The sequence below is a fragment of the Aythya marila genome, assembly GCF_965140915.1.
Source record: "Aythya marila genome assembly, chromosome: Z".
Classification (NCBI taxonomy): domain Eukaryota; kingdom Metazoa; phylum Chordata; class Aves; order Anseriformes; family Anatidae; genus Aythya; species Aythya marila.
This window is the reverse complement of record NC_139080.1, coordinates 56445714-56473377: the sequence shown is the minus strand read 5'-3', so window position 1 is coordinate 56473377 and position 27664 is coordinate 56445714. Positions and strand designations below refer to the sequence as shown.

Here is a 27664-nt window from a genome sequence, read left to right as displayed (position 1 = left end):
AGCTAATTAGCTCAGCATACAGCAAAGATAAGCAGTCCGGGGAGGTGGACCCTGCGGAGGGTCGTGGGGTTTGAGGCAATGCCTGATTGGGAGACGTGGGGAGATTCCTCAGGAATCCAGCGCATCAATGAGCTGCGGAAAGTTGGTACAGGACTTGCCTGACTCAGGCATGAGGGCAGCGTGTGGCTGCTTTCTGGAAAAGCAGAGCAGAGATGGACAGAACCTTGGAGTCTCTGCAACTTGTAATTGCCCAAGTTCTGCCTCATCGAGACCCTGCCCTGGTTTTTAAAGACTGTAAGTACCAAAGATAATTATTTTATTTCCCTGATAGTGAGTGTATTTAATTCAAATGTCTGTTGTACCCAACAAATTAAGAGAGAGAAGTAATTAACATGCTTGTACATGTATTTGTGTGCATACCACAAACTATCATTATTTTACCTTGCCTATTTGAAGGCAGTGTTGCTGCTTATTTTTTAAGTTTGCATTTCAGAAAACTGATTCACAACTTTTACTTAGGATATTTAATTGCATTCTAGTAACATTGTAAAAACTTTATTGCTTGACAGTTTTGGAAAACTTTATGCCAACTCTCTTTCTGTGGTTAGTTCGTCCTATAAATTACCTTTCTTAACTGTAGTACTGCAAAATATCAAATATTGCAATCTTTGTGTTTACACAGATAAAGTGCAATAGGCTGCTTCTCAAACATAAGATGTTTTCCTGCAAGTATATGGAATGTGATTTCCCTCCCCCCCATATCAGACTTGACTATGGATGCACTTTTTAAACCTCACCAAAACACTTATTTATTCTCTCTTTCTCTCTCATTTTACAAACTATCCCTTGTGAAATGTTCTGAAGTACCTTTCAATAGATGGCACATAATAAACTGGCCTGATGCATCCCTTGAAACAGAGTTCAATGCAACTCACATCATGAAAATATGAGTATTTAAATTTGAATTTATGATTTGAGTGGGGCTATGCGTGGAAGTGCTATTTAATTAGTAATTTTTTAGAAAATCCATCCACAGATTTCATACAATGGAAAAAACCCTCTTCAACAGATCAAATGAAACAATAGTTAAATTCCATTGTTCTCAGTTTTCTTCACAGGTGAATGAGATCTCTTGATCTCGTGCCCCCAAATCCGGTCCTACATAAACAATTTGATTGTAAAATTAGTATTTTGCTGGGTGTCATTTCAGTCTGAATCACTTAGTCAATCATTTAACATGCAAACAATGCTGGAACAATGTTAGATTTTTAGAAGGGAGTTTTATTTATTTATTTATTTAACATTCGCTTCTAATTGTAATCTCCTGTGTGACCTGAGGCACACTGCAGAGACATTTATTTAATCTCCACTTCATTCTTTTGTCAACAGCTCTGTTAGAGTTAATAAAATCAGTCTCATACAGTCAACTGTTGCCTTCTAAACTTGCTGTAAAAGGAATAAAGACTTAAAGACATGGCTAGAGATGGACCTAGGGGAAAAACCCATGTACATCTGCATTAAACAACTCCACTTGCCAGATTCTTATGCTCATAGCCACGCTGAAAAGTCAGAGGCTGACCCAGTAGTTCCCTGGGACTAAGTTGGATTTACTCTTGTAGAAGGATGCTACTCTTGTGTGAATGTAGCATAAGGATCTGTCCCAGAGCTTAAGAGTCTGACATCTGTTTCTCAGGCCACCCTGCAGGAGGTTTTTATGCTGCTGGGTAGGTTTGTATTACTGTTGCAGTCTTGGGACCTCGTGGTGCAGTCTGTGAATGTACACACATCACAGGAACAAAGAATTTGATCGGGGTGCAGTGTGGGGGGTGGGCTCGAGGAGAGGGGCATTCCCTTTCATAAGTTTCTACTGGTAACCAGTTCCTGCAGGTCTACTGACAAGGCTTTTATTGAAAGTGTATGTACAAGCTGCTTGGACAATGCATTTGTGACCACCCATAGATCTAAGGGAGGGAGGGATGATTAAATAGAAACAAAAGTGTGAGTGGCTTGGAGTAGTTTTGTTTTTTTTTTCTACTTTAGATTTTCTGAGGTATGAAAAGAATTTTGAAGGCATTCTAATATAAATTTAACCTGTATAGGCTTGAAGTTGCTGTGAGTGTGTGCCACTAATTCTGACTGGTGACAGACATTCATAGTGCTTTGTCTATAAGTCAGATGAGAATTTACATGCATTCTTTTTATCTTCAGCAAAAAGTCATCTTTAGATCTAGGTGGTGTCCATCTCTGACTTTTAATCAGATTTAAATACAGCAAGCAAGTATTAGACTAGAAAGAACATAGTGTCTCATGTTTCCCCATGGGACCATGTCCACATCTCTTACAAACACATTACTTTCAGACCTTATTGGAAAGAACAAAATAAGAATGAAGTCCATTCAGGATCTACTTTGTTGCAGCAGCATCTACCCTTTTCACAATGTGGTGTGACTCAGTATGTCAACAGGACTGAGTTTTGCTGGGGCAAGATGTCAGAGCAAGTCTGCTCATCACTGCTCAGCACCACATACACTTCATACACTTTTTGTTCCCATTCCAACCAAGGGGTCTTTGCTTGCACTGTCCCAACACTTTGTTCTGTTGGTACTGTCTCCACAGAGGGCTTTCTTCAGCAGCAGCAGGGAGAGACAAGATGTTCAAAAGTCCCTGCCCTCCTGGGTGCAGCTTGCAGGAGCAAATACAGTGAGTGGTGCTGTGCCTGCTGCAGCAGTGCTCCTTCTGGGCTAGCATCTCCCCAGCAGAGGCAGAGATGATGGGATTCGGGAAAGATGTAAGATCATGGCTGGATGCCCTGGCAACAAGACAGCAGGGATAGTTTGTTTCTCACAAGTCCTCCCTGCCATGAGAATGCTTCATCCTTATAGTGGTAGGCAATCTCCGGGGGGGGGGGGGGGGGGGGAAGGGGGAATTTACCTCAATTTAACAAATTATTCATCTCTCTTTGAAGAGCTGTAATCCATGATTTTTGACAAGATCTTTTCTAAAAAAAAAAAAAAAAAGGGCCTTCTGTTTTACAGAAGTAAATGGATGTGAGCTAGCCACATTGTTGTTTTGGAAAAATCTGTTTGCACGTGACGTGTTGAGTGGAGACAATCCTCAGGTGTGAAATTGCTTTCCCCGATAACCGGCTGTCTGCAGGGAGAAAACAGTGTCTCTGGGCTGCTGTGAAGCAGGCCGGTGGCTGCAAGGGCCCTCATGTCCCCACATGACCACGCAGGCTGGCCCAGGACCCCATCGGGCAGGGATGCGGTGCCCATGGCAGAGAGCAGGGGTCTGAGCAAGGCCCCGTGGTGCAGGCCTGCCACCAGCCCATCGATGGGGGACGGGGAACAGTGGGCTGCAGAGGGGCTGGCAGCTCCAGCAAGAATGGGACAGGCAAAGACATGGAGGAGGAAGTCAAGAAGAAGGAGCCCAGTGCTCAACTCGTTCTACTGCAAGAGTTGTGTTTGCTTTTTGGTGTGTGTGTTTCCCTGAACTGTGCACTGTATGTAGCTTCCATCCCAGGTAACACAGGAATCCTAAAGATAATGCTTTCTACCATGCAGACCTAATTAACCCCAGCATTGGTCTAACCCATATGCTGACCTTATTACGACTTTGTTTTCATATCAAAAAATATTATGGTATCAGGTAGGAGTTACGGTATAGCTTGGAAAAAAGCTAAGTACTTCCAGAAAGTCTTTTTAAGCCCTGACTTGAATTCATGGTTCCTCGCTGGATTGCTACTTGGTTGGTTTGTGAACATTTAGCAAAGTGATTTTGCATCAGCTGAACAGCACTGTGTCTCCATTTCTTTTTACTGGTAGCAACAAATTGCACATTTTCCTTTGCATGTTTTACCAGCAAAGATTTCAGGTCAGCAATAGATGGACAGGTTAGACTGTAGAGTTTTTAATAAGAAAGTATGTTAACTTATGAGGATCTGCCCATAATTTTTAGTAGAATCAGCCCAGCTCACTTATCTTCATTTAACATTGAAATAGATTTGTCAGTGGGTACCATACTAGCTCTCTGATGCAAGCTTTTAAATTGAAGTGTACTATAGCCAGAGTAAGTCAGTTGCCTTGGAGAAATATTACAAGATTAAAAGTTTTATCAAACAAACAGTCTTTTTCTTTCTAGATTAATGTTATTATTATTATACTATTCCTGTGCAAATCAGTTATACTTCTGATTTTCACAAGAGATTGACCAATTTATAATTCTTTATTGCTATATTCAGATATTGAAATTATACCAAAGTTCTTATCATTTTCCCATGTAATGCTACATAAGAGTGCAGACCAAGCCAAGCTGTTCAGCAATGATTAACAGTTGTCTTCAGACTATCAGCTTAAAAACACCTGACTTTAGTATGTCTACTCATTCTGTTCCAAGTGATAACCTGCTTACTCAATTCGTAATGCTGCAGGGATTGACTTTTTGCCTCAGTCCAACGGTGGTGTCAGTGAAACCCTCCCAGTCTCCACCCTTCCTTTCCCTAGCTGCCTCTAAATCTGCTGTGACTACAAACATACCAATGGTTCACAAAGCCTACACCGTTCTCTGAGCTGCTTACCTCCAACATCTTCTTCTTTCTTCCTTTACTTGGTAACACGTTCGGAATGGCTCTTGAGGAGGCCATCCAGTTCATTTATTTAATTTTATTTTGTTCTTTTTCCAAATCCTTGAAGTCTAGGAACTGTCAGTCAGTGCTGGATTTAGGTAGTCAGTGCCAATTAAAGATGTTGCTTCTCACAAGTGGAATCTCACCCCACAATCAGATCTTCTTTTCCTGAAACAACATCTTGCTACTTTTTGTGCTTTTTAAGGGTTTTAGACAGAATCACCTAGCAGCCCACTGCTAGATCAGCTCACTCATATAGCATCCAAATCCATTATGGAGAAGGAAAAATGCCCCTGAAGTCCTCTCAGCACATTGTTGGTGTCCCAGTACATGATACTTGTTAATGTTTTTATATATATTTAACAATATACCTAATTTCATTAGGTTTAGGAAGGATATGGGGCTTTTTATTTTTGTACATATACATGGAGAACAGAATAGTATAGCATAGGGAACAGAACAGAATAGCATAGGGACCAGAATATCCTAAAAAAATCACTGCTAACATGCTAATATATAACGTAATATATATGATAAATGCATAGTAAGATCATGGGAAAATTAATTGATATTGTCTACTCACATTTGTACCTTTTTTTCCTAAAGCTATTATTTATATGTTTAAAAATATGCAAAATAAATCAAAAGAGAAGCAATAAAACCTTCCCTCAAAACAGCTGGATCCCACTCCAGTTGCTGCCTTTTTTTTTTTTTCTAGAAATTTAAACAGTATCTCTTTGCTAGCCTGAGCCCAATTTAACAGCTTCCCTAAGATGTATGCATTAAGTTACAAGCCTTAATAGGCTGCAGCTGGGGAAGGGTGCACTTGTAACTTATGAACTTTGTTTAAACGATATAGTTTTACTGATTATGTGCCATGGCTTGATTTAAGACATGTAAGGGAACTTTACTAGCCTCTCACTGAAGAATCTTCTTTAATAGATTTCATATTACATATTTCTTTCATTCAAAAAGCTTGTATTTTTCTTCTGCATTCACGTATTAAATTAAATCCACTAAGGCAGTTAAAAGGACTTTTAGAAACAGCTGTTTTAAGTTTTAAAATGACAAAGTAGGTGGTTATCTTGTGTGTGTGTTCTTTATACTCCACTCTCTCGGCAGTGAGACGTTGTCAAGTATACGACTCCATTCCACTTCAGTGGCAGAGTCACTTGGCTCCCACTCTGATTTGCCCTTCCAGTCTTGGCCAAAACACCCCCCTCCCAGTTGGCTAGCCTCATGTTTATGGCATTGTTTGTTTGCCTTGGTTGAGGTGAATGCCTAGCCAGTATTTTTAGCAGTAATTCACAGAAACCTGGAGCTATTTTTTTTTCTGGCATCAATGCAGTGCAAACTTACTGACATAATCCAAGTTGGAGAGTTCTGTTTCCCACTTAGAATGATATTTAATTTGACTCACTGACTTCCTTGAGCAGAGGCAAGACAGTTGCTACTGAAAGGTGAGAAATTGTCTGGAAAACGATGTTGTGTTATAATAAATGTGTTATCATTTAATCCTCTTTCAAACACAGTTCACATCAAACTGTATTTCTGAACTCTCAAAAGAGCTCAGGGTTCATTTAGGGTAAATGCAGCAGTATAACCCACATATTTGTTGTTCCACAGAACTTGCAGCCTGTCCTACATTCAAAAAAATAAAATAAAATAAAATAAAAAGTAAAAAATAAAAAGTCCTTAGAGTCTAGGAAAATTTCAAGAACTCTACCAGAATTTGCACTTGGGGACAGCTTCATTTGGTACAATGCTCAGCCCCTGGGCAAGAGGCTTTTCTAGCTGAGTAAAAGGCAAAGTAGAGAAGAAAAATCATCTTCTCACCTCGTAACTAGGCATTACAGCCAGCATCAAATAGACTGTTGTGGAACCATTAATATTCACAGATGGGAGAGTACTAAAGGAGGGTATATGGAATTCTTGCTCTTGAACTTGGTGATGCACGTACTACTATGAAACTCTAACTGAGAAAGATTTGAGGTATAAAGTGGATAAAATATTGTCTGAATGGGGTCTTGGCATTGCCTACAACAAAATCAATACTGTTAACTAATTCAGCAATTGACAGCGTACAAAATAAATTGTTTTAAAGCATGGATGATTTAATCCTGAAGAAAATTGTTTGTCACTGCATACAAATACTATAAGCGTTATTTTAAAAACTCAACCACATCATAGGCATCTTTCAAAATGCAAAAGTCAATTACAAGAATGAGAATGGCCTTTCAAAATGAGATGTAAATTACAGTATTCTGCTGCATTAAACCATGAATCTTGCTGTTTCATTTATGTACTTCTGAAAATTCTCATTGTTTTCCATACTGCATTTTTAGACTTAAAGCCAGTTGGATGCCAAATACTGATATACAACATAGAGATTGAACAACATTCTGCCTGGAATGTTTAGAAATGAAGGCAAACAATGCATGTGATTACAGGAAAAATGAATATTGAGAGATCTTAATACAACATTAGCAATCATCATATTAGTAATCATCATATTAGTAATCATTAGTTACTATCTTAGAATAGTAACTTAGTATATTTGATTTGATCATATGTATACATTTTTCACATCTTCCTAAACTACTACAAATACATGTGATACATAATGAAGGAAAAAAAAATAATAGTGGCTGTTAGGCATAAATAAAATCTTTTTTTTTTTTTTTTTTTTTTTTTTTTAGTAGAGAACTGTATTCACACACAGAATTTTTACTAGTTTAGCTGAAATTTTTTTAATTATATATTTGAAATTGATATGCTGTTTTAATTTCATGATGATAAACACACTGATTCAAGCTAAACAGATGAGTAAAATAAATTTAATTAAATCAAAACATAAAGAATTCTTGGGGAAAAAGAAGTTTGAGGCTTTGATATCAGGGCTGCATTCTGTAGTTTAACCTGATGCATCTTCATGTTCATCACTGTTTTGAGGTGCTAGCTTTGGCTAGGATTGAAAAAATCACAGCAAAAACTGCAGTGATAATTTGATGCTGCCACTATATATATACCACCAAGTATTTCCTGCTACCATCCTCACAGCTAAACCAGGTTTTATGTTTATCCAATTCAGTACAAACCCAGGCACCTTTAATTACTTAATTACAGAGATATCCAGCTGCACTGTGGGATAGACACATAGCTTTCATTTGACAGAAATTCTAAACAGAATAAAAATGATGCTGCTCAGCTACTGTTTCTGTGTTAGTCATACATGTATTAGTTTAATCTGTAGCAGCTACTCACTGCTTAGTAGTCCTCTGGTAAAATATTGCTTTATCTGTAATATTTGAGACAGCTTAAAGCATGTTTCAGGATTTCAGGAAAAGAAGGGAAATATATTTCTGCTGGTGTATTGCAGTGAAAGGAGATACCTCTCTATAGCTCTAAAAAGTCTTTTGAATATTAGTTTTCAGAGTGGAAACTTTCAGCCAAGTGAGAGATGCAGGCTGTCCAAATGCTGAATTACCATCGAAAGGACTCATGAACAAGAATGGAAATTAAAACAGAAATTTTACACTCTGAACTCTTAATTTCTGTAAAACTAACAACAGAAGAGAAGCAAGGATCAGACACACAGAAATTTAGATCACCTATTGCTACCATTGGTACTAAACAGTTTAAATACCTGTTTCTTTTATAGACCACTATACCAGTATAATTTCCTCTTGGTAAGCAAAAGCATGCATGATATTTATGGGTCGTTTCCCCTCCATCAATGAGGGGCATAGGATACTAAAATCTAGGGACTTGGACTGGACAAAAAATGATCATGCTTGGGATTTCCCTATGCAGCTTTGCCAATTGCATTGTACACCTTCTTAGAAGAATCAGCAGTTTATTACCTACAGAATAATTGATCTCATCATGATGTGGGAGAAATCAAGCTTTATTAAAATTTATTTATTTATTGTTTTACCAAAAGTTGTATCATACAGGCTGAATGACGAGACCAGAAAGAGTACTATGGGTTACCTACAACACCAAATTCGTTATTCCTGTGGACTTTGCATTATTGTTTTTAAGGACTGCACTCTTGGACAACAGTTGTTTCAAAAACCAAAGCACTTTATGGAAACATCCTAAATCAGTGATATTCTTAAAGCTGATACTTTCTGTTGCTATCTATTTCAATACCAGTAAAGGACTGAATGTCACCAATACCATTCTCTTACTGAAGCAACAGCTTCTACTGAATTGTCATGTTTAAACTTGGAAATTTTACATTCATGAATTTTATGTTCAAATATCAGTTTTCACTTAATGGGTTTAAAATTAGATTATTACCCAATATGTGTGTGCATGCTCTGTGGGGCAGAAGGTCTCACTAAAAAAAAAAAAAAAAAAAAAAAAAAAAAAAAAAAAAAAAAACACTCAAATGTTTACATCAGTGAGGTATTCAGCCAGAGACCAGTTTCTGAAGGTGGATTACCATTTGGAGTCTGTACTGGCAGCAGTTTCCCTGGCTAGTAGACCAGTTTTTCTCCCACATTCATTATCATTTAGAAAAGCAGAAGTCAGTTTCTGTGGTTAAGAGTTCCGCAATATTTCAGTTTTTTCCCACAGCTGCACTGCGACAGTGGTTATCCCAACGTGTTTCCTGTTACAAATACAAAATTTATTCAGATAGCTTTCTTCTTTATGGTGAAGCAATATTCCAATGCCATGAGAGTTCTGCAGCTTTAAATGCCCAAAATGCCAGAACTGGTAGGAGCCAACCCTGCTGCTGCATCCGTGACACTATCCAGTGGCAGACAGCAGTGTGCTCCAACCACCCTGCCTCGCCTCCTCAGAGCTCAGACCACGCCACCCGCACTTCCTCATGGTTTGAGCACAGCAAGAAGGGAACTGGTGATGACCACACTCTGTGTGTCTGCCCTTGTCATGGCTAAATGCCAGGAAAAGCTGTTGTCTGTGAGAGCAGTGCAGCTGCCAGAAGTCAGGAAACAGGCGGTGACAATATTGGAGCTCACATGGCTCACCCTGCAGCAAACAGAGCAATGCCCTGTCCATAAATTGCATGTGAGCTACCACCAGGGTGACACTGTCTCAAAATGGATCACTTCTACATTATTCCACTACTAACAAGGTCAGACGAGATGAAGAAAGAGGAAAATTATACATGTATGAGGAAAATTATCTCTGCCACTGATTCCTGTATGAACTAATACTTGATAGCCTCATGATACTAAACCAGTATCAATACTCTGAAGGATCCATACTGCTGCCTAGGGCTTCCATACTTCCACTGGAAGGTCCAAATTAAGAAACATACTTCTTAACTTCTGAATTTAAATTTTCAAGTGAGAAATGATGAACATCATACACAGCTGTTTGTTTGTTTGTTTGTTCGTTTGTTTGTTTTTGCATAGTGTTGTGGTTTAACCTATCAGGCAGCTAAGCACCATGCAGACATTTGCTTACCCTCTTACCCTCCTCCCTCCCTCTGTGGGATGGGGGAGAGAATCAGGAAAAAAAAAAAAAAAAAAAAAAAAAAAAAAAAAAAAAGGAAGAAAGCCTGTAGGTTGAGATAAAGACAGTTTATTTGGAGAGAGAAAAAAAAAAAAAAAAAAAAAGAGGACGAAGAAAAAAGGAAAATAATAATAATTATGATAAGAGTACTAATACCACTAATGTGTACAAAACAAGTGATGCACAATGCAATTGCTCACCACCTGCTGAACGATGCCCAGCCTATCCCCAAGCAGCTGGTCCCCCACCCCGTCCAGCCACCCCATATTAATTGCCCCGCATGACACCACATGGCATGGGCCCTTTGGCCAGTTTGGGTCAGCTGTCCTGGTCCTGTCCCCTCCCAGCTCTTGCTGCACCCCCAGCCTGCTCACTGGCAGGACAGAATGAGAAGCTGAAAAGTCCTTGGCTTACTGTAAGTACTGCTCTGCAGCAATTAAAACATCAGAGTGGTATCAACATTATTCTCATCCTAAATCCCAAACACAGCAGCATACCAGCTAGTAGGAGGAAAAATATCCTAGCCAAAACCAAGACAATAGACTGGTTTCTATGGCAAGTTCTTAAGGAAAGACTGGTAGCTTTGACAAAGGTAAAATGAAAATGCATTATGGTGCTCTTCCTTCTGCAGTCATTTCCTAGAAAAGTAACTTATCTCTAAGCTACACATGGCTGTGTAAAAGGAGTCTAGATAAACTATACCAAAATTCTTTTTGAGTCCAAGCCAAAAAGTGTTGAGAAAACCCCATCACAGAACGTAAAACGTTGGAGTACTGGCTCAATAGTCATGATGTCAATTGGATTTCTGATTTTCACATTTCTTATTTCACATTAGCCTGCAACTATTATCATCATAATATACAACACCTTTTCCCAGCTACTTCATAAAGTTTTGCATTAAAAGTCAGCTGCTTTCCTTGCATGACCATGTGTTTTTGTTTTTGTTTTTGTTTTGTTTTTTTGAGAATGGACAAAGAGAAATCTGAGTATAACATTTTCTCATGTTTGAAAGTGAGCAGCTCAATGGCTGCTGTGATATCAAAGTTCCAACACATTGACATAATAGTACAATGTTGCTGACCTGCAATTTATGTTCTACAGTAGCCTGTAATCCCAGAAAGTCCAAAACTGCCACAAAATCATATTTTCACACCAGCAGAGACAATCACAGACATTTTATTATCAATGATGATTTATAAATGTATCAAGCTAATATGTCTGCATTTCTTGTGTAACACAGAAAACACTAAGATCAAGGACATGTATGCATCCTACATTCAGCGTTTTCATATCTTTGACAGTGAATGTCGTAGCAATATTGCAGGAGTTCTGGGAAAGCAAACAGAAGCAGAAGGCCATATTCCCAAGTGAAGGCATCATTGTGTATGAATCAGTGAGCTCCCTGGGCCCACCATTTGTGAGCTATGTTACCTTGCCGGGAGGAAGTTGCTTTGGTAACTTTCAGGTAAGTGTCAGCTTCCAATCTTTGCCAGGGGAATTTTATCTATTTATTTATATATTCATTCATGAAAATTGTTTTGCCATAAAAGATACAGGACAACTACTTATGTAACAATGAATTCCACACTTGACTTTTCCAATATCATTCTGTCCCAGCCCTCACCAATTTGAGAGACAAGGTACCTGAAGGAAAACAACACAGAGTTCTAGGAATTAATTTAGTATGGAATGATTTTACCAGTCTTGTCTCTGGTTTCCAGTCACATCTACAATGAAGTGAAACATTATGAGTAACTCAACCATTTCTGTCAGTTGAATCTAAGACCAAGGTGCCTGTAGTTTCTTTACTTCAGAAAACAGTAATATCTTTTATGGTGGAGAAATAGCTTAGTATTTTATTTTATTTTATTTTATTTTATTTTATTTTATTTTATTTTATTTTATTTTATTTTATTTTATTTTATTTTATTTTATTTTATTTTATTTTATTTTATTTTATTTTATTATTAAATGGGAAGGTATTTCTCAACATATTGTAACATGCAGCATCCAACCCATGCTAAAGCTGTGCTAAAATATACAGAACAGGGTTCAAAACTAACCAGATACCGATCAAATTCCAATTTCAGTGAAATAACAATTGCAGCTAAATTTGACACCTTCAGTCTCCAGGAGGAGGAAGGTTGTCTTGTCACTCTATCCTCTACCTTCCTTTCAGTAGATAACAATAGCTTAAACTTTCACTCCATCAGTATTGACACTATGAAACACCTACTTACTATGCAGGAATTAGGCCTGCACAGAAGGTCTCACAATAGCAGTTGAAGAACAATCTTCAACAAACAATTATTGGACACAGGATTAGCATTCTTCCAGAATATCAGTTGCAATTTTAGTAAACGAGCTCTGCTTTAGTAAACCAAGCTCTGCTTTTTCACTAGGAAATAATAGCCTTTTCATGGACTCTTCTGAACATTCCAGGCCTATTTTTCCTAATGATTCAGCCCTCACTATGAAATTGTTGGAAGTACATTTCAGAGTTGCTCCTAGAACTTCCTGAATACCAAACATTTCAGGAACATGTGATGACACCAAAGCAAGATAATTTTGACATTATAGTCTTTAAACTGAGATGTAAGAAAGGAAAACAGCATTTTTTTTTTCGATTTTGCTCTTTGCTAAAATCTTACTCTGCCTTCTGTGTCATTGACTTTTTACATATTTTGCCAACCTTTTATCAAGACCTGCTCCCTCCTTTTTTCTTTTTCTTTCTTTTTTTCCTTAAAAAATATATATAAATAAAATAAAATTGAATATGTTCCCTGTGCATTATAAAATGCTGAATCAGGTATTTCTGTTATATAGCTGCACTGTTACATTCAGCCAGGAATACACTTCAGAAGCATCTGACTGATAAAGAAGCTGAGGCAAGCCAGCTTGACAGTGCAGTTCCCGTGATAATCTATTGCAGACGGACATTAAGAGATTGGTCCTATTCATGCGTTCAGGAAAAAAAATATATATATATAAAATATATATAATTAATATATATATAATATATTTATATAATTAGTAATTAAAATATTTTTATACATATATATAATTAATATATAATATATGAAGCATACAGAGGGGTCTCACTGAAAATGTCTCAAAAAAGACATGTGCTGAATAGGTTTAGAACAAGTTAGTAATGAATTGCCAATATCTTACTTTAGAGGTATAATGTATTTCAGTGTCCAGATCACTTAAAAGCTACTGTAGTTATATTTACGACACCACTAAATAATGGTAAGCAACACAACGCAGGACAAAATACAAATGTCCCTGCTTAAGTCTTGTTTCAAATAATCCTTGAAATAATAATGTTCTGAATCCTTATCCCAAATCCTTATCTTGCCTAAAGACAAGCAGATATGTATTACATTATATACTTCATGGTACTTCACAGTCAAAAAAAATTGTTCATTTGCTTAGATCTTTTAAAGATTTACTCTCCCATTTTTGTTCTGAGCACTTAATATCAGGAATCAGATACCACGACTAACTCTGAAAACTGCAATAATTTTCACTTATGACAAAGGGACCAACATAAGGCCCATCTAATCGGCCTCTGGCTCCCCTCTTTCTGAACTCAGGCATCAAGCTGCTCATGGTTTTAGCATATGTTTTTGTTTTTAATACCAAAGGGAAATATGCTGAATATTTTGACTTTATAAATGCAGTGAAAAGGGTTTGAAAGTCAAGCCTAGCTTTCATCTTTGCAAGTGAGATCATCTACAGCAATGAATTCTTTTGAACAATGGGTTTGTAGCTCACCAAGGATAGAAGCACTAAACATTCCCTGAACTGACCATTCAAATATCAAATTATTGTTTTCTCATGTACTTGCTGGCATTTCCCTGCTACTATTAATCAAAATTAGCTTTAGAAGGAAAGATTATATCTTTTATTAGACTAGGAAATATGGTTGAGAACAAAAAGTAAAAATTACAAGATTTTGAGTGCATTAGCACTTTTTTGAATCTGAAGGACTTGAGTATACGCAGGTGTATGCAACTAAAATCTCATCCTTTTTTTTTCCATTTTAATGGAAGTTTAACTGATTAAATAGGTCACTAACTAGTGAATATTCCCTCAATTACATCCATAGATTTTTCTCACAACAATATTAATACTACCAAAAGTACTACAAGTTTAAAGTAGAACTACAAGCACTACTTTCACTAAAAGTAAAAAGTACACAAGCTTCAAAATATATGTAATGGGAATAGTCATTGGTGACATTCACGGTGGTACTTTCAACCCTTAATCAACAACTTGTGGTGTGAAGAAAATGGTCATAGCTAAATACAGTTTAGGAGATGTAGAATTAACATCCCAGACAGATATTTGAGACAACATATTATTCTTTAACTTGAATATTGTTTTGAGCTTCCTACGGAGTATAACAAAAGTCTCTGTGACAGTGTCACATTTTTCAGCTTCACAACCAGAAGGCTAAGAAAGTCACCTTTTATTTAACTATGTCTTAAAGAAAATCCAAGGCTGTATTATCTTCTCAAATACTAACTCTTCAACAAGATGTATTATGCATACCTCTGCATTATTTTAAATTTGCTTGTCTACTTTTGCCACAACATAAATAGTTTTGCAATGAAACTAGAATATCAGTCTGGAACACGGCTTCCTATGTCTTCATCAGTACAAAGGGAAAAAAAAAAGGGCAATAAAAAGGCCAGGTAAATCCATAAAGCTCCAGTGCTCTCCTTCCCTCCCCAGCTCCAGGTTACAAGTTTTTTTGTTTTGTTTTGTTTTGTTTTGTTTTGTTTTGTTTTTCCTGAAATTTACCTTCATAAGGGTACGACTAAGAAAATAAATAAATAAATAAAAATTTAAAATAATAATAAAAAACACCTTTTCGTGCAGTGATGTCACTAGTTAAGGTCTCAGTTCAATTCTTATTAAGGGATTTAACAAGGGCCAGAAAACAGCCATTTAAAATCAATGAGTACAGTCTCCCTGATCTTAAAGGTTTGAATAATTCAGTAGATGTTTCAATGTTTTTTTCATGTGTATAAATAAGACAGCCAATATGGGGCATGAGGAAACAGATAGCATAAATAGTGTAGTGTTTGTTGCCAGTATTGCCTGCAGTCAGCAAGGACCAATTAGGCTCTCTCACTGTGCAGCAATACACATTTGATGCTTGTTACAACTTGTTGTCCAAAAGAATTACATGAGGCACAAGTCAAGGTGAGGCTAGTGTCTAAACTCTGACACCACAGCACTACAAACGGACAAGGAAAATGTTAGTTTTCCTAAAGTGGCTGGCTCATATTGACGATTGGGTAAAGAGGCCTTGAAACCTTCCCTCACTGCTGCCATAACAGTGCCAGCAGATACTTGTGTGGGCTTTCAGCTGCCTCAACTATCAAGCTGTCCAAGATGGCTGAAGTAGTATTTCGGAGCTGCAGCAGTTCCTGTCCTGGATGTCAGGCTTAGGAAAGACAGCAGCAGAGCAGGAGGGACTTCCTTTTTGCCACTAAGGACAAGCAGGACTCCTTTTATTCATCCAGGTGGACACAGCTGGATAGCCAGCCCCTCGAAACATAGGGAGTCACTAGAAAGACTATTGAAGTCTTTCTAGTAGGTAGTCTTTCTGAAGGTAGGAAACTTCACAGAGGGCAGGGGAAGTCTTCTGGGTCTGAAACATTAGGCCTAATGTTTTTGTCTAAATGATTGCTTCACACACTTTATTGTACAATGTCAGTTTTTTAACCTCCCTTTACAGGCCTTTTCCTCTTTTCTCTGGAATGGTTGAGGTTGGAAGGGACCGTCTGATCCAACTTCTGATCAAGAAGGCCCACCAAGAGCAGGTTTCCCAGGACCATGTCCAGGCAACTTTTGAATATCTCTGTACCTGTCTGGGAAACCTATGCCAGTACTTGGAAACCTGCACGGTTGAGAAGTGCTTGTGTTCCAGACTGTGACCACTACCTCTTGTCCTGGTGCTGGGCACCACTGACAAGAGCCTGGCTCTGTCTTCTTTACACCCTCCCACCACCTTCCCACTGAGCCTCATCTTCTCCAGACTGAGCAGTCCCCAAACTAGTTTCACTGGTTACAGGGATGATGCTTCAGTGTTTCATGTCCTGGCAGGCACCCAACAGGAGAGGAGACAGCCAGGAGGTACCTGGTTTTGACTGTGATCCTCTAGGGTGATTTCAGGTCTTGCTGTAACTGGCAGCAGGAGGCAGGTTTTATCACGGTGCCCCGGCACAGCAGCAGTCTGCATGGAGCTGTCATGGGATTAGACAAAGCCAGAGCTGACTTGTGCACCTTGCATGTGCTCACATTGCAGGGGGTAACTGACCAGCAAAAGTGCATTTTACATACACAGAGTTTGGCCAGTAGCATTCATGCTTACAGCACCATGGCATATGGGAGGTAAACTTGCTGTTTAAGACAGATAGCGATTATCCAAGTAGAAACAGGTTATAATGAAACATTCATGCTTTTTGAATATACTCACCTACTGAGAACAAAACTATCATCTTTAAGCTAAATGTTACTTTCCTTGTTTCTGCTTTTCAGAAGCACTGTGATGTACCTGCTTCATTGTGTCTTGCTCATGGCCAGCCGTATTAGCCCAGTCAACGTCATCTTTTCCCTGTGGGGACCAAGGCTAAGGCTTCTTTATCCCTTTTCAGCTGCAAATATCAAAAGTCCCTAAAAACAGCATGTTAAGAGTGGGCATGACTATCAGTATTTCAGTATGTGTTACACCGTAACATTATAGAAGAAATGTCCCCTACCCTATCTTTCCTGGAGGCTGAAGCTCCTGAAGAGCTAGACCACTGGTATGGCTGGCTGTGAGATCTTTGCTGCGTTTTCCACCACAGCTTTAGCTTTGGATAATGCAACACTTCTTTGTAAAACTGAGCCAAAGAGTCACTGAAATCTTTGCCCTCTGAGAAAATATGTTAAGATTTTACCATTTTATTCCCCAGCAAAAATGAGCTCTAATCAGTTTCATCCTTTTAGGACTGAGAAGATAATATATAAATTAAAGGAAAAAAAAAAAATCACAGAGAAATGTCATATGTCATCACTTTAAAGTATAATCTCCATTTTTGTATTCGTTCTTATATATCCCATTAAATTTAGTAAATTTTAAGGTTTTTTTCTTTTTTTTTTTCTTTTTTTTTTTTTTTCTTTTTTTCTCTTCTTACAGATTTGTGAATCTCTTGATCTCTCAAGACTTACCATTTGCCTATAAATATATGCAGACTGCTCTGCTGGTCTTACTTAAAAGTGAATAGTATTCTTTTATCTGTCATTTTACTAGTTTTCATCTGCACAAAGATGGTTTTATTTCCAAATTTTTTGGCTTGGTTTGTATTATAACATTTATTATTGAAATCACATAAATCCAAGTTCTGTTCTCAGATTTTTGTAAAAAAGAGTCATGTGCAACCTGCAAGAGAATCTTTAAGCATAATGAAAGAAAAATACAGTGATGAAAGACTTGACCTGGGCATCTTCAAACAGCTATAAAAGCATTAGATATTTTGCACATTCAAGGAGACAGCAGCTTCTGAGACAGCATGATAGAAATAAAATAAAATAAAATAAAATAATAAAATAAAATAAAATAAAATAAAATAAAATAAAATAAAATAAAATAAAATAAAACAAAACTCAATTTCCTTCTAGAAATCAAATTTTTGTGAACAAACTTGCAAAAAATATTATTTTAAATGGGAGGTTAAATTGGTTTTCTTTAAAATTAAAAATATATATATATTTTGCCCTAAAATAGAGCAAACATTTTAAACTTTACCGTTCAGAGTATTACACTTCTATTTTCACTGCATATAATACAATTAGCAGTTTGTTTGATGGAAACCAGTTATTACATCATAATTAGAAGCCTCCCAGTAGTAAGGGAATACCATGCATTCACACCATTTATTAATGTGGATAGAAGCAATCCAGCAGAATTAAAGAAGAAGTGTTAGCTACTGAATATGTTAAGGCCTGGAGGAATAAATAAATAATAATAATAATAAAAAGCTTGTAGAAGAATCTGTGAGTATTGTTGTAACTGAACACAAAAGAGTATGCAGTTTATCATTTCAAGTATTGCAAATGAAAATGGATAATTAGTTGATGTATTAATTAAAGTAAGATAAAATCTCCAAGTACAGCACAGCTTGCCAGCCATGAAGAAAGTTAAACACTGGAATTGTAAAGGTGTTAATCAGTGTTTCTTGCCATCTGAAATACATTCAGGTATTTTTTAAAGATTGCCTTTCTTCATGTCTAACAAAAATCTAATCAGCACATCTTTACAAAGATGGCTTTGGTCTTGATAACCATGGCAGGTTCTGATTTCCCCTGTTCTTTGAGTCCATTCATAATATAGTAGAGGAACACAATCATACATTGACTTAATTATACCATAATACTTCATTTCTATATTAAGACAATTGAAATCAAATGTCAATTAGTTGTTTTGAAATACCAGGAAATTGTGTTATAATTATTATTATTACAGCAAAATATATTTTTCTCACCCCATTCCCAAATGAATTATTGTGTATACATGCAGCTGGTGGGGTGGAGAGGCAGCAGCTGGAAGAATGGACAAATCAGATATTGAGAGTGACTGCTTTTCATTGCAGCATCAGAGAAGGGCCCTGTCTGGGACTGATTCACCAGCCAGGACAGAGCAGTAACTTAAAACAGTACAGAACATCTGCACTCTGCTCTCCATCTTGAGTGCTTTAATTGCATGTTCAGGTCTGTAGTGTTTCCCAGATTTGAGATTCCAGAAAAGTTTCACCCTTTGGTCAGGTTAACATAAATCTTTGAAGGCTTTTTTAAGTCTGCCTGAAAGCCCGGGGTGCAGTTTCATATGGATTTAGTTCACATAATCCATTCCCTGTAGTTGCTGAGACTCAGGCATTTTTGGTACTTTGGTTTTTACTTTTCTGTATCCGTGGACACAATTCAGTCTTGTAAAAGCTGTGACATAATTAAAGACTTGGGCTTGATGTAGGGTGTGTGGGAGAGTCCTGGTGACATATGTAATACAAGAGGTTGGGCAGGATGAAGTGGGGACGTCTTCTGACTTAAGACTCCACAAAACTAGCAGTGTGACGCTTTGTCCAGGTCACCCCACAGAGTTCATGTTTAAGAATTTCCCCTACCTCCTAAGTGAAAAAACCCTAAACTTATTAAAATTATGAATGCATTGTTTGCTTGTTGAAAAAACTAAGAATTGTTCATAACTTATTACAAAAACAAAGAAATTTAACATGAGCTGGAGTTCTGAAGATTAGACTTACATGTAATTAGCAAGTAGCCCCCTGTAAGCTGTGCAAGGACAGCATCTACTATCAGCTGGTAGCACAAGCAACTGCCAGCTTAAGCAGCTCTGCAGCAAGGTGGAGTGAACAACAGTGGGTGACAACCTTGTTTCAAGTTGTCCTTTCCAGTGATCAAACCTCCTGAAAATTCCTGACAGTATATTTGGTTTAAAAGAAACGAAGCACAGAACCAGCAAGAAATTCAGTGTCATTCTACTTTACGGATGGCAAATCAGACCCTTGTTTTGAAGGAAAACATAAAATAAAATAAAATAAAATAAAATAAAATAAAATAAAATAAAATAAAATAAAATAAAATAAAATAAAATAAAATAAAATACATTTTCACTGGAACATTTTTTATTTTTTGAATTTTATTTCATTCCCAACTTGGCTGTTGCTAGAAAGTTTGATAAGCACTAAATTAATGCAATAACTATTTCAATAACTATTTGAAAATTCAATTAAATGCTTACCAAAATTATAGAATTTTATAAAATACTTTTTTACTTAATCCAATAAATTTTATGAAAACTTGTTATAAAGGTCTTTTCTGGTTGAAGTATTGATTTTCAGAAGTCAGATTTTGTGAGAAAAGCAATTAATAAATAATAGAATATAATATAAACCTTTTTTATTATTATTTATTTATCTTTGCGGTATTGAAAGGCAAAAAAAACACACATAAATGCGATGGGAAATACAGGTTTCACCTGAGATCTGCAAAATTATTCATGTGCTTTTTCAGAGCTGCTTAAGCAGAGCAGAAGCAAGGCGAGATGCTGCAAAAGTGGCTCTCATCAACTCTCTCTTCAACGAACTTCCCTGTCGCAGGATCACAAAGGAATTCATCATAGAAAGTGTTCGGGAGGCTGTTTCCTCAACCAGTGTAAGTACAAAACAAAACAAAACAAAACAAAAAAATAAATCAGGGGAGAAAAAGTTATTGGACATATGTATGATCCTGCAGATCATCAAATCAAAGCTTCACGTAGCCTACTTCTCCTCTACCATTGACCAACAGGTAGCACGTGTGAACAATGTTAATGAATGAAATATACATGATAATTATTCTCCAAAACTATTGGATTTTTCACCAGCCAACAAATAAGCTTTTAGTGATTTTTATTCACCTTTATGGTAGTAAAGATTGTCCAAGTCAATTTTATGTTTAATATACTGGTATTAAAACATCATTTTTGAAAAGCTGTTTTAGTCCTCAAAGTCTGATCATGATTTGTTTTCTCTAGTATGCCTAGATAAAATATTTGCAGTTCAGAACACTACAATGTAGCAAATATCACCTGAGAGTATTAGAAATCTTTTAAAATGAAAATACTGATTTGCTAAAAGGCATGTATCATAGATTAAGGAAAGATTAACTGAATTTCCTTGTGTTGGCAGAAGTCATTTCTGCTAATAAGTGTGGAAATGATATTTAAAATTTTAGAAACATCACTATTGTATTTTGTGACATGATCTGTGGTGTTCACCTTCTGAGCAGAAAGTGCTGTAGTCCCTCATGAGATGTATTTGGGGAATGGTGTAGAAACAGATGAGTGTAAGGAGGTCTGGTCTGTATCTGTTTTACAGATGAAAGAATGGTTTTCTTTTCCAGTATTGTGAATTTTATACATTTTAGAGGGACAAAAATCCATAAAAGTTAGGAAAAATAGAGCATGATTTATTTGCGTATGCAATTTAAAGGGAGTTTTGATTCAAGTAATTTATCATTTTTTTATGGAAATTTTTGAGGTAAAAGGTTATATGCTTCACAGAGTTCTGCTTGGATTTCCTTAGGGATATTTAAAAGCCAGCATAAATATTGCAGCAGTGGTGTGTTAACGCTACAGCATCCAAAAGCCATAAATTTACTTGCAGTTCAGTGGAACCATATTGGGTAGAAATCTGTTTAACTTTCTGAAGTTGCCATTGAACACCTGGGGTTATGCAAAGGAATCCGTCCAAAATTATCTCATTCCTTTTTCTAGGTTTTTCCCTGCAAAAGAGAGGAGAGAGAGTGAACTTAAGTGAAACTCAGCCCCTTGCTCTACCTGGCTAATTTACGCAGCTTTTGAATTCTACTGAAAAATTAAATGTAGAACTATGGACCATGTCATCATTCTTCATCAATATGGTCATAGAGATACTTTATTAAATGTACTCATTCTATAGACTTACATTATGAGATGCGAGACCTACTCAGCATTTGGGTACTAGTAATAAGAATTTCTTAAATGCCTGAAACTAGAAAGAACTGATTTAACTGAAGGGGCATTTTATTGATTCACCTCAAACAGTTATTCTTAGGTATAGATGGATGAGCAACAGTACCACAGAGATTAGTAAATCCTGGAGCCAGGAGATGGCTCTCCTATCAACAGAGCACTGGGACTGCAAAGATGAGTTAAAGGGCAGCAGGGCATTAACATAAGAATATAATGTACTGCTGAGCCACCAGTCACTGTCAGTTTATTTCAGAAGCGCTCAGGAGGGATGCTGCTTTGGTTTATAAGAAAACCAAGAATGGCTTCAAAAATCTAGACCCTCATTATAGTCCCATTACAGTCAATTTATGTTAGAGCTGTCAAAGCAAGAGAGTATTTTATCTTTTTGACTAAGGAGGGAAAAACAAGTCTGGACAGAACAATAAGAAATTGTTTCCCCTTGTTTTCTGCATCTCCTCCTTCCCCAGTCTTGTATTTCCTTCTGTCTTTACACCTGGTATAGGCCTTTTTAAGAGCTCCAGGATGATCAGCTACCTCACCTATACAATTTTTCTTTCTGTAGAGAAATTAAAACTTCCTAGTAGCCTTTTTTCTCCCAAAATTATGTCTTCTTTACAATAATGCCATCTTTTCTGGGGAGGTAGAAATAATCAGACTAGTGGCATCCTGGCTAGATAGAAGGAAAAGAACTCTTGAGCAGGTAGAGTGAAAATCACACCCACAAGGAAGGGCACATCAGATAAATATATATGATATATACATATACATATACATATACATATACAATATATATATATATACATACATATATATATATAATATATATGGTTTACATATATCAGCAGAAAAAATATTTAAGGAACAGTAGAAGCTGCATGGGAGGCTAGCTAGGAAAGCCTCTGGAATGCTAAATGCATACTGCAAAGTAAATATTAAAGCATTTCTGGTTAATCTCACAACTCCTTTCCTCCTACCAGTGACCAACAGGTCATTAGGCACTTTAGCACTCTGATTTGCTGTCACTCTGGGAAGACCCAGAAACACATAAAGGCATTGAAATCTCCAATGCTAAATTTGTCAGCGTTTAAGGAGAAAGAAAACAGGGCCTACCAGTTGCTAGGGTCATTTCACAGTAATCAGATGGTACACAAAACACTAGTGAAAATAATAACATCCAAGGTAACTATGATTTACAAAAACAGATTCCCAAATTGTTTGCTGGGGAAAGGAAAGGAAGGGGCATTAAAAATGTCTCAGGATTGCAGTAATAAAACATGTTAACTATGATATAAAATAAATACTATATATAACTATAAAATAAACTATAAATACTTATATATATATATAATTTATATTTTATAAATAAAATATAAAAGCGGTTAACTATAAGTTAAAACATAACTATAAAATATGCATCACATCAAAAAGCAACCACTTGCCTTCTAACCACATTCTCTTGTTTCTTCCCTCAGGGTAACCTAAAGGATGCTGATGACCCCAGCACTAGTATTGGAGCCTATCATTACATGCTAGAGTCAAACATTGGAAAGACAATGCTGGAATTTCAGGTATCAGAATAACAGTGCGGCTTCTGCATCATTCACAGCTGAATGAAGCAACTTAATTTCATTACTAATATCTAACAGAATGATAAAATGCCCTCCTTTATTCCACATCCCAATGAAAAACATGAAGATAAATCTAAATAACTTGAGAAAATACTCTGAACACTATCCTTATACTGGACTGGTGCATTCTAGTGAGAGAGCACCTGACTTCCTGCACTGGACATGGGTGAATAAATTGTCACACAGTGCCTGATGTAACATCTAAGTGCAAATATTCTTGTAATTCTGGTCATTTCAATGGAATGTTGACCACTTCTAATACTCTGTCAGAGCCTTTTCAAAATTTTACACCAACTGAAAAAACTTTTCAGGTTTGAAAAAACACTTCAGAAAAGACAATCAAGACAATATCAAAATATCAATATCTAATATCAAGACAATAACAAAATCTCCAGTTGCTTTTTTGCAACTTTCTAAATTAACCAAACTGTACATAAAACCTCCATCCACAAACAGTTATTTCACATAGGTGCCAGTGTAGGTACATATTTCTGGGTTTGCTTTTCCTCCATTTGATGAAGTATGAATTGTGGTGATGTCATATAAACCTTAAACAGCCTGCAGTATACTGTAAAGTTTTGCTTGAGGTTAACAAATAACACAAGTTAACTGGAAATAGGTGCTATGTTGTGGGGGCCATTCTGCAGCACCTTACTGCTGCAAGCAAGACACAGCCACACACATATTTCAAATGAGTGGAGAGTGGGAGCAAATTTGGGAAAATAGTATGAATATTCCTAGAGCGTGCCCATTATGAACTGCATTTTTCCAGAAGCCTCTGCATTCTGGCTGAGTTATAAGTAACATCTCATTGTGTCATATCTAACCCAGAGTGAAAAATGTCATCAAAGGAAAAGCTGCCCTATTTATTTAATATCATAAATAATGATACTGCGGTGGAAGTGCAAGTGGAAGAAGGAGAGTTGCTGTGGATTAAGTTACATCCTTAAGATGTCCAATCTTACCCCTTCGCCTGTTCCCAAGATGCACTTCATGCAGGGATGGAAGCCAACAGGAGATATAACTTTAAAAAATCAGGCCTTGAGAAAGAACACACTCAAAACGCAACAACATTTAAAGGAGTAAGATGCTGTGGCCTACAAGAAGAGAGTTTTGTGAAAGAAAATATGTTTATAAATCCAAATCCAAAGTTATCCTAATTAAAATTGAGAGTCTTTTCCTCACCACTTTGATAAGTATGACAAAAAGATCTGAGTGACTCATGGTGAGTGACTCATGGTGAATGGAGTTAAATCCATTTGGAGGCCAGTCACTATTGGTGTCTCCCAAGGTTCAGTAGTGGTGTCAGTGCTCTTCAATACCTTTATCAATGATCTGGATGAGGGGATCCAGTGCACCCTCAGTAATTTTGCAGATGACACCACATCACAATGAAGGTTAGGAAGTAGGTAATTTAAAGCTCTAAATACCACTACTGACTACACTAAGCAACACTACGACTACACACAAGGTTGTAGTGGTCACCTAAAAGTGAGTAAAAGCTTCTTTGTAGATCAATCTTAAACCTATATTGCTTAGCATATGATTATGTGTGGCCACTGTGCATGCCTGCAAGTAATTGCATTCCTGGAAACCTCACAAGTTTCACAGCAGGCCCCTGAATGTATACAGTTGTTTAAAGCTTCCAATGTGGAAAGAGGAGGTGTCTCCCTTTTTGATTCAGGATCCTCAGGGAGGACCTTCCTTTGCATGTGCACTGCCGCATGCTTGGCAGTCAAGTTTTTTAATTGATGGCACATCCCACAATATGTGTGAAAACATAACAGCCTACTCAGACATAGGAGATCTAAACCCCCAAAGACTTAACTGTCTGGGAGATAAATCCCTCAGTTTTACATATTTACATCCCCCACCGCCACCACCAAATTTGTTTTTTCAGTGCTGAGCTGTGCTGCCTGTTTGATTCCTCCACAGGCCTGGGAGGATAGCATAAGACTTTGTAGCATGGTTTAGTGGTGGACTTGTCAGTACGGGGTTAAAGCTTGGACTAGATGATCTTGGAGGTCTTTTCCAACCTGAATGACTCTATGATTCCATGATTTTTAGTACTCTACTTGCATCAAAAGAAGAAATTCTAGTTTTCAGCTCCCTGGCTATAAGACTTTCATTATAACTTCTAATGGGATTTTGGATTTTGTTCCTTTATATCATCATCTTTAAATACCAAATCTTCTCTGTTTCTTCTTTCTCTGAAGTAAAAAGGTGTGTTTTTTGAAAATTTAATCCATAATCAGTATGCTCCCATTTTGCAGGAGCTGATGATTGTCTTTCAGCTTCTGCATTGGAATGGAAGCCTTAAAGCACTACGTGAAACAAAGTGCTCCCGGCAGGTATGACATAACTAGCTTCTAAAAGTTGGCTGTGTGAGTGGGTAACTACCTGAGGTTAAAATATGTAAATATATATATTTTTTGAAGTTCTGAATTAATGTATTTTTACTTTATTTTGATATAAACAGGACTTCAGACAAAGCTAAATTTTAAAATGTATTTATGTCTTCTGTATTTGTCCCTTGCTATCACTTCAAGAAGCCATAGGCTATTTCTCAGTTTTATCTATCAAGAGACAGGCTGAAAATTCACTTGAGAAAAACTGTTACCCCAGCATGGTTTGATATCTATTTTTGTGAAAACTTTGGGAAATGCATTAGATTGAAAATTTTCAAGACATTTTTTAACTTATGAAATTAAGTTTTGTTCTGTATTGCAATCTACAGAAAAAAAAGTATGCATTCTGAGTTTTCCAAAGGGGAGAAAATTACTTTTAGCATTTAAAAAGTTACCTTCCTTCAAGAAATGTCATCATAGGCAAATTTAGTTCCATCCTGACATTTAAGTCTCTTATAAAGAAATTTAATATTTGATGGATGTTTTATTCCCTTTTAGTTATCAGCTTATGAAAGATGTATAGAATGTTACAAAAGGATTGCTGTGTAATTTTTGTCCAGAGCTGAATTGTTCTTGAGGAAACTGTTGGGGAAAATAAGAATAAGAATAAGAATAAGAATAAGAATAAGAATAAGAATAAGAATAAGAATAAGAATAAGAATAAGAATAAGAATAAGAATAAGAATAAGAATAAGAATAAGAATAAGAATAAGAATAAGAATAATTTGTAACTGACTTCCATATCTGTTGTCATTTTCCTGAATAATAGGAAGTAATTTCCTACTACTCCCAGTATTCCTTGGATGAAAAGATGAGAAGTCACATGGCCCTGGACTGGATTATGAAGGAGCAAGAATCTCCAGGAATTATTTCCCAAGAGCTGCAAGTGGCTCTTAGGGAACTGGAGGAAGTCAGGAAAGCTGGGCAAGAACTGAGGTTCTACAAAGAAAAGAAAGAAATACTGAGCTTAGCACTGAGTCAGATCTACAGTGATCAGGTTACCACTTCTTCATGGGACGATCAGATGAGCTTGGCCCTACATGGCTATCAGTAACCTTGAAGAAGGTGTTTGACCTCAAACTGTAACATATTTGTCTAGGTTGAAAATATCCCATATGTAAATTGGTAACATTCTTTCCCATGGATGTTTTAATTTCTGTATCTAAAAGCACTGATGTCCTTTTTGTTTCATTTCTACTTGGTGGATAGAAATATTCTTCAGGTCAAACCAAAGCTACCATGAATATTTTATGTAGTACTGGTACTAAGATATATATAAACATAAATGGAGACAAACCACAGAAAACTTTTATGGTACTGTGGGTATTGAACTTGATATGGTACTCTGGATTTGGAGTTCTGCAAAAAGGCTCTACATTTTCCTCGCTGAAGATGTAAAAATTGTTGTCAGAAACCTACAGACTGTTAGCAATAAAAGACAAAAAGGGCAGTTTAGGCACTGGTACATTTTTACTCTCAGACTCCTTCACAGCATCTGTGTGTCCTCTTGGCAGTTCATTTATTCTGTTTATTCAAGGGTAGCAAGAATCTTCCAAGCAAAAAATAATAATAAAAGTTGCACACAGCTATTACTCCGGATTCAATGTGCTTCAAAACTCTGTTGCAGCCAACAAGATATTACAAAGCAGTAAGGACATAAAGATGAGCAAAAATTAGTAGACTGATCAGATTCTGTCTGGTATGGATGCTATGTGGTAACAGTCTGCCAGTCAGACTTTTTCTTTATGTGCCTTTTCAAATTTACTTGCACTGCAACAAATGCCTACTGAGATTCAAGATCTTTCCTTTCCCCATACTGACTGCCAACATAATTCCTCTGCCAGAAGGTACTGTCCCTGGAGCAAAGTCAGCAGCATATACCTGTATCAGGCATGGGCTCATAATAACCAGCATGTTATCTTAGCAGATGATAAAGGCAGAAAGGTGC

At 36.8% G+C, this 27664-nt stretch overlaps 1 protein-coding gene across 5 annotated transcripts; it reads left to right on the top strand.

Annotated features, from left to right (window-relative positions):
• Positions 1–60: 60 nt before the first annotated feature.
• LIX1 (limb and CNS expressed 1) lies at positions 61–27187 on the top strand. 5 transcript variants are annotated; one of them, XM_082784414.1, is made up of 7 exons: positions 242–294; positions 2617–2700; positions 11416–11579; positions 20201–20341; positions 23153–23248; positions 25582–25659; positions 26486–27187. In XM_082784414.1, coding segments are annotated over exons 2-7 (765 nt in total). In that variant the 5' UTR covers positions 242–294; positions 2617–2699; the 3' UTR covers positions 26771–27187. The 5 variants fall into 5 exon arrangements, with proteins under 5 accessions (XP_082640537.1, XP_082640538.1, XP_082640541.1 ...); XM_082784411.1 differs by lacking the exon at positions 2617–2700 and having other exon boundaries at positions 61–294; XM_082784412.1 differs by lacking the exon at positions 2617–2700 and having other exon boundaries at positions 61–294; positions 11355–11579.
• The last annotated feature ends 477 nt before the right edge of the window (positions 27188–27664 follow it).